Genomic DNA, 8,037 nt, shown 5'->3' with positions numbered 1-8,037 from the left:
GAAAGCAACTGTACTTTTCTGTTTTAACAGCTCAGTGTTGAGGGGAAAATGACTCTGCTTTGCATATGCATTGCAGATAACATTCTTTTCCTACAACTGCCCAGCAGGCTTACTTGAGTCACTGGTAGTTGTGATAGAATTTTAACTGTTACTTTGTGGTCATTTCCCATTAATCTAGTCTTGTTTGTATTTATGTAACTTTTTAGTCAAGTGCTGAAAGGCCCTATTGAGATGGAACATTGCAGACTAATTAAGACCTGTTGCTGGCACCCTTAGGTTGCATGCTTCGTGCATGTTGAGCTGGTAGATATTTAACTGAAGTTTTTCCTCTATTACTTTACTTATATACATTATTGTCTTGTCGTAGACTAAAACTGCCTGGTTCTGTTTAGTTAGAAAGCAGCAGTGTTTTCCAAGAGGCTAAATGGCACAGCTGTTACATGATAAGCTATTATAGCTAGACCAGCTAGCCCTTGGTGTGGGGTAAAAGCTAGTGCCAACCAATAACCTCCAGCTTTCTGTCCACAGAAATGCATCTTCTGCAAGAAAAGGAGAAAGAGAATTGCAGGTTGCTGTGTACAGTGCTCACATGGTCGGTGCCCCACATCCTTTCATGTCAGCTGTGCCCAAGCCGCAGGAGTCATGATGCAGCCTGATGACTGGCCATTTGTTGTCTTCATTACCTGCTTCAGGCATAAGACTCCATCTCAGGCAGAGGTGAGTAGGTGTGTTATTCCCACGAGTTGAACTGCAGTGTCTTGGAGGCACTGAAAAGTTTTTAGATTGTGTGATTCTTTTGAAACTTCATTGAAGACTTGGCTGTCTCACAGTATTTAATGTAATCTAATGGTGTTGGTCTTGGATTCTAATACCAGCCTTGCTGCTACTCTGATCTTAGTCAGGTCCTCTACTGTACTTTGGTTTGTGGACCAGAAGGATTGAAAGCATCACATCCCTCCTGTGGCTGTTGTAATAAGGAACAGTGGTGGGGTTATGCTGTGATACTTAATATGCAGGAGTTAGTGCCAGTACTCCAGCAGTCTGCATGAATGGTCTCAGAATTTCACATTTAAGTGATTGATTAGTTTCTAAAGTTCCCATGCAGCCTTTTTAACCAAAACCACAACAATCTATTAGAGAATGTTTTCTATAAAGGCCTTCCATTGCTCTGAAGAATGAGAATCCAATTTACTAAGTAAATTAAGGACAGTAGCACGTAACAGATTAGACTTTAGGCATTTAAAATTCTGGAGGTAGAACTTCTCTAAAATGCTGCAGGTGATGGCTTAAGTAGAGTAACTCACCTGAACTAAAATGTTTTACTTTGTTGTCTGCCAGCACTGGAGCCATGGTCTTCAACACATTCTTTATTTTGAGTGATTATATAAAAAGTGATTTTTCTCTTCTCAGCGAGCTAAGGCTGCACTCCAGGATCTGTCCCCTGGACAGATAGTCATCAGCAAGCACAAGAATGGTCGCTTCTATCAATGCGAAGTGGTCAGCCTTGCAAAGGAGACTTTCTACGAGGTCAACTTTGATGATGGCTCCTTCAGCGATAACCTGTACCCAGAGGACATTGTGGTATGTTTTGCAGTGGGGTTCTGGTACAGGTCACATGATATGAGTCAGTTCCTGCTGCTGTAGAGCAGACACATCAGGGATCTGGTAATTGTTCCCTGGGTCCTGTAGCAGCTCAGATGTGCTGCAGGATGGCCTTAGAGATGTTACCTGAGAACGACTTAACTGAGGCCATATAAGGACAGGTATAACAGGGAGTGCAGCTGATCTCTGGCTGCTTAGCAATGGTAAGTCTGAAGGAAAACTTGCTGATACTTGTATGCCATTCCCACATCAAGTACTTTGAAGTTGGTACCACTGTTGGGATTTAAATGCAGATGACATAAATGGATGCCTCTCAGCCTAGTTCTCCATCCCTAAAATGGAGAATTGTTGGGGTGGTGTGCAGTGTGCCTCCTTGGTGGTTTTCTGAATCTTCACATAAAGAACCTGCTTACCTTTCTTGTCTCTCCCATCTTCCCTCTTCATTCTAGAGTCGAGATTGTCTTCAGTTAGGTCCCCCTGCTGAAGGGGAAGTCGTGCAAGTGAGATGGACAGACGGACAAGTTTATGGAGCCAAGTTTGTTGCATCACACGCTATCCAGATGTACCAGGTACAAAACTGCTGTCTGAAAATGCATCACTCAGAACAAGCCAATCATGTTAACAGGGTTGCTATAGGGGAGTCTTGCTTAAACACTCCAGAGTAAGTTACTCTCACTGTGTTAGCAGTGACAGATGCTGGCAACAGTTGCTGGTAGTAATTGCTTGCAGTTCTATGTACATCTGGCTACCTACTTGAGCGTCCACTTCTGAAAACTGCTGGTCTGCAATTCTTCATCAGACTGTGTTCCTGTAGTTTAAAGTACTTAAAATAAGTTTATTTTGCTTTTTTCTAGTGAGAGTGCACCATACCTTTCACGCTTCCAAAGGGATGAATATTCAGACTGTATTAAAGTGAACAGCCACATTGTCTTGTCAGGTGTTAAAAGAATATCCCAAAAAAAGTTTTGATTAAAGTCTGTTCCAGCGTGCATAGCTGCATATGTATCTTACAAATTTCAAGTGGTAGAAGATTATTTCACAAGAGAACTCTGTGGGGAGAAGGCAAGTTCTGGGTAGCTGTGGGAGGGTTCTAACTTGTGAGACTTCTGACAGAACTTCTGGTTCTCTTCTAGGTGGAATTTGAAGATGGTTCACAGCTGATGGTGAAAAGGGATGATGTATATACTCTTGAAGAGGAGCTTCCTAAGAGAGTGAAGTCAAGGCTGGTAGGTAAATGGGGTGCAAATGCTACTAAAGAAGTTCGTTGAACTTTTATCTGTGCTTGAACAGCACTCTGAGCACGTGGCAGCAGCAAAATAACAATCTGTTGCTCTCCTTAATCATTGCAAAGCTCAGTAGTTGATCAGGCTACAAAAGCAAAGTTCTGTCTCACTCTGGAGAGAATTTCCCCTTCTACAGGGGTGTGAGTTTGTATCATAGAGTCACAGATTGGGAGAGCATGTTAATGCCCTTTCATACCTGTATTCTTAAGTTCCATTGTTTACTTCCATTGCAAAGAATGGTCCAGTTCCTTCACTTACCCTTTGTTCTGAGAAGCTCTTAATAGGCTTGCATCAAAACAGCTGGCTGTTTCTTGAGACTGTAAAATAATTCAGGTGGGACAGGACCTCTGCAGGTCTCCAGACACCTGTTCCAAATAGGATTAGTTTTCAGAAAGGGTTGCTCATGGGTGTCTCCAATTAAGTTTTGATTATCAATAAAGATGGAGATCCCACACCCCCTGTTTTTTTTGCTTTACACTTTTCCACTACAAAAGTTGTGGTTACAGACGGCACACTGGGGTGTTTTGCTGTACAGCACAAACATGCACACCCTGATGCAGATCTGTTGGCAGGCACACAGGATGTTAGAGGCTTAAGAATGTATTACAGCTGAATTCTGTGACCAGGAGTTTAAGCATGCCTGCTCCATAAAGCAGAGATTGTGCTAGACTGTTTCAAAATTGGAACAGCTGACTCTGTTTATTACTTTGAGAAAGTGGTTGTGAATTTAAATTAGGTGCTCAATTACATTTGAAACTTGAGATTCTTTAGATCTCTGATTACAGTTCACTTAAACGTATCCCCAGACTTGTAAATCCAGTTTCTTAAATATTTTCTTTTTGTGTTTGGTCAGTTTTTGAAGAAGTCTGAATGTTCCCAAGTGTCTTGGCTTGGTTCTTTCTTACATGCAATAGGAGGATGTGAAGACAAGGGATTTGATCTGTGCTCTAGTGACTAATTCTGTCTTTTTCTCTTAGTCAATAGCTTCAGATATGCGCTTCACAGAGATCTTTGAAGAGAAGGAGGTCAGTCAAGAGAGGAAGAGACAAAGAGTGATCAATTCACGCTACCGTGAAGATTATATTGAACCTGCCTTGTACCGGGCCATCATGGAGTAAACGCTGCCTGTGGCAGAGGAAGAAGATGCCCACCTCCCCCAAGGATTTAAACGTTCCAGTACAACAGGCCATATTTGGATGCTTTGAATCCAGGGTTTCTTTTGGGGTTTTGTTCTTTTATATTTTAAGGAAGCTAAAAAGCTGATGCTCTGCAGTAGCTGTAAGGCAGCTGTTGGATAGTGAAAGAGATCCCATTTGCTGAAGCTGATGCCTGCAGACTGCTGGTCTGAAGTTGGGTCCTTACCAAATAAGCCAGCTTGGGGATGTTGCTTTCATCTTCTTGAGCAGTCTTGCTTTTTCTTTAGAGACAATTTGGACAGGTGGCAAACTCTTTGGGGAGTTGTTGCCAGGAATCCTGGCAGCTTGCAGGATAGTATGGTCTATTGTTTTAATTGAATAATGTTCCTGAATTTAGGAGTCTCCCTGGTGATCACACCTGGGCTTGGGCAGGCAGTATTACTGGTGCTGGAAATGGAACCTCTTTTATATTTATATCCCTTTTTTTTGTTGCAAGCAGCTTCAGTCTCTTGTTTCTCAGCACCTCCTTTCTGAGGTTGAGCTGTAGCCTGTTCAAATCTGAACAGACAGGAGGTGCTTGTGTGAACAGGTGAAATGTGAAATTGAAACCTGTAGGACAAATTATTTAACCTTCCATTTAATATTTTTGTTCTGATAGTGCTTTTGACTTACTTAATCATGAGTTTAACTGTTAATAGAATGTGCCTCAGAACCAATGAAATCTCTCTGGAGCCTTGTGAAGTGCAGCCTTCTAACAAGAATAGGTGTTCAGCTCCCAATAGACATTCAGCTCCCAAAGAGTTTCTTTTGAGTTTCTCTAAGGCAATATGACTAAAGGGACAGTCCTAACTCTCCCTTCTTGAAATCCAGGCATCACAATGTTGGGGATGATAGGGCAGCGGTATCTGAAGCAGTGCAGTCCCTCCTCTGGGGCAGCATTGTCTATCGTGTGTCCGCAGGCTTTTGCTTACAGCAGCTAATACTGGGTCTGAGACAGAGAAGTATGCACTGAGCCGTGTGTATTACTGAAAGGCTGTGCAGTGCTCTTCTGAAGCCGGAGTGCTGCCATGTTGCTGTCTGGCAAAGGTTACCACAGCATTTTTGTAGAGTATTAGGACACATCTCAGTTGTGGTGGAGAGAATTTGCTACCCCAGCCATAGGAAGCTGAGTTGAGCTGGGTAGTAGGTGTACCTGGAAGATGTGCCAACTTGCTCCTAATAATTTAAGCATTAACATACCACAGTAGGAGCAGTGTAAATACATGTTCCTTTCCCGTTCTGTAGGAAGGGGATTTTGGGCTGTGGAGCAGATTGGCCACCTTCTTTTTGCATGGAATGATGGGGTGAATTTTCCTACTGGAGAGAATCATGACTGCGTGTTCTCCAGAAACTGTTCAAGAGGAGAATTTTCTAATGAAACAGACCTAATGCATCCCTGCTTCTATAGGGACATGGCAATGTGTCTGCAAAGTCTGGATTTGTAACTTTTTTCCTTTTATTACATAGGAGCGCTATAAACCAAACCCTTCTGAAACCCCGGTGCATCGATTTGTGATTAGCAATAAAATGTAGTATTGAGTAGTGATACAACTCTTGATCAGAAAAGAAATAAACTGCAACTTTTATACAGAAAATCTTTAGCCCTACATTTTTATAGGGTGAGGAGGATGATGTAAGTAGCAAAGATTTGCACAATCACTGTTTTGCATAGAGGTAATCTGTCCTATTTTTGTGGTGGAATACCTTGTTCATCAGTATTGGAAGGCTTAAACAGATTCTGAACCGAGATAATGGCTTTTTTTTGTGGTGTTTGGTTTGGTTTTTTTTTTCCTTTTAACATGTCCAAAACTCCTGGTCTCAGGGTGTTAAATGATTTTCTGATGGATGGGGGAGTTGGCTTGATAAAACCAGGATCTGTTAAGACTGGAATCTGGTAGCTGCAGTTAATCTGGTCCAAGCAAGAGGAATGAAATTGCACTTTGACATCTGAGCTTGTATGTAAGCCTCTGAAGTGATGTGCTGTGAGCAAACGTGGAGAAGAGCTGGTGGGGTCTTAACAAACTTGCCTCTGTTCTGTCAGAGTTAATTTGGTATTAACTTCTCATAGGATGAACATTACCTGTGTGTTACTGAAAAACATACTCCTTGTCTCAATCTGCCACTCTCCCTCCACAGAAAAGGTGCCTGCATTCAGGCGTTGTCCCCAGACTGCCCTAGAACTAAAATGCACCTTTTAGGTGCCACATGCTATGCTGCAAACACCTTGCTCAACAGCTTCATCCTAAAATGATGACCTAGTAGGAAACAGCTGGATTTGTTTGGTGTTCTTGGAGTTGGTTCTTGGAGTTGCCCTGGGCAGGGCCAAGAGTTGGATTTTATTGATCCTTGTGTATCCTTTCCAACTCAGGATATTCTGTTGTTCACCTGCAGCAGATTTTGCCACTCACCTTTAATAGTACTAAGTGACTTTCAAGAGCTCCTGTGCATAGTATTTGTTCTGGAATAGGAGCTTTGCTACCTGTTTTTGGCATGTTTTCTGCAGGTGCCAGATTTGCTTTTGTCAGTTGACTGCATTGTGTTTGAAACCACTGCCATCCTGTACTCTGAGACAAAGGGCCTTCCCAATTTTCCTGTCAGTTCTTGTGTTGCATCATTCAAATGTGAGCATACTGTTACCTGCTGCAGGGACTAAACTGCAGTTTTGGCTTCTCTCTGTGAACTTAAAATCAGTGACCCTGATGTTTGAAGGGCCTTTATTACCTGACTTTGCAAAAGCAATTTGGTTTATGGCTTGAAGTATAACAGATAGCAATAAAAGCTCTATACAGAGCAGCTGTCTCAAAAGTACATAGGCTTTCCATTACCTAGACTTTTATCGTGTCTGATAATTTTCTCCAGTGGTTTTGGTTTTTTTGGAAGTGTGTTTATCCCTTTTACAGCATCATTCCAGTGAGGGTGAGATGCTGCCAGATGATCAGCTAGTCAGGCATTTCTTGAATATGTTCAGTACAAAATCATGCTCAATATGCCCCACAGGAGCTCTGGTGGCCCTTTGTTTGGTTCATTGCATGTGGTGCTACAGGCAGTAGACCTTTTTACTTCACTTTTCATGAAGCTTCCATCTGTGACTGGTCCAGGTTGGACCCACAAAAAGTGTTTCTTGTATAAACAAATAGTGGATTGCCCTTAATTCAGGATGAGCTTCACAAGTCAATGATAACTATTCATAAGATTTTAAAAGGTGACTATGTTCTTTGTAAAGCAGTAATGTTTCTGCCTGTGGCTGGACTTCTAGGAGACCTATTTTCTATCAGCAGACCTCTCAGATGACCAGAGGGAGTACTGTCAGTAGTAGGACCCATTCTCCTTGCTCCTTCTCTCTCTTCCTGGTGTTTCAAGTTGGGTTGAATTGATTCTGCGTTGTTTGAAGAGCACAGTCACTTATCCTAAGACTTCCAGTGCATCTCTGTTCTTACATTCTTTAACTGGGCTCCTGTTGTCTGACATGTCTGCAGTTGTGCTCATTTTTTAATGAAACATGGGGTGAAATCAAGACTCTGGTAGCCCGTATGTTGTTTTCAGTTTCCTCAAGAAATAAACCTAATTTTAAAAAGGACTATCTGTAAGCTAATTTAAAAACTAAAGCAATGGAACTTGGAAATCCTCATCATGCTTCTAATTTTTCCATTAGCATTATTCTTTTCTAATATTCATCTCTTTAATGCTTATCTAGTGAGTTCTTAGGTGTCTTTTAGAGACCTCAGTAGAGTTCTGTTATTCAAGGACTCAGTCCAGCTTGGCTGTCTAACTAGAACAGGGATGGAACCACAGAATCATCTCTCCTCACTGAAACACAGAGCTGAGACATCTGCAGCAAGAACTGAGTTGCCTTAGGTTCCCTCTGTACCTGAGAGTGCCAGAAGAGGAGTCATCAGAAAATCTTCCCTGGGTGCAGTCTCAGACAACTCCGTTCTTTACTTTGGTGTTGACTCTTGAATTTCACAAGGCTGGTTAAG

At 42.1% G+C, this 8,037-nt stretch overlaps 1 protein-coding gene across 1 annotated transcript in view; it reads left to right on the top strand.

The window, feature by feature from the left end:
* KDM4A (lysine demethylase 4A) overlaps positions 1-7,634 on the top strand; it is a 24,341-nt gene extending 16,707 nt beyond the window's left edge. Inside the window, exons 16-20 of the mRNA XM_017743505.1 lie at positions 529-717; positions 1,411-1,581; positions 2,052-2,171; positions 2,736-2,828; positions 3,863-7,634. Of these exons, the coding sequence (XP_017598994.1) occupies positions 529-717; positions 1,411-1,581; positions 2,052-2,171; positions 2,736-2,828; positions 3,863-4,003 (714 nt within the window). The 3' untranslated portion in view covers positions 4,004-7,634. The remainder of the gene's footprint in view (positions 1-528; positions 718-1,410; positions 1,582-2,051; positions 2,172-2,735; positions 2,829-3,862) is intronic.
* The last annotated feature ends 403 nt before the right edge of the window (positions 7,635-8,037 follow it).

Source organism: Corvus brachyrhynchos, unplaced genomic scaffold (genome assembly GCF_000691975.1).
Source record: "Corvus brachyrhynchos isolate BGI_N302 unplaced genomic scaffold, ASM69197v1 scaffold48, whole genome shotgun sequence".
NCBI classification, from domain to species: Eukaryota; Metazoa; Chordata; class Aves; order Passeriformes; family Corvidae; genus Corvus; species Corvus brachyrhynchos.
Note: the sequence above shows the minus strand (reverse complement) of the source record. Positions and strands in the feature narration are given on the sequence as shown.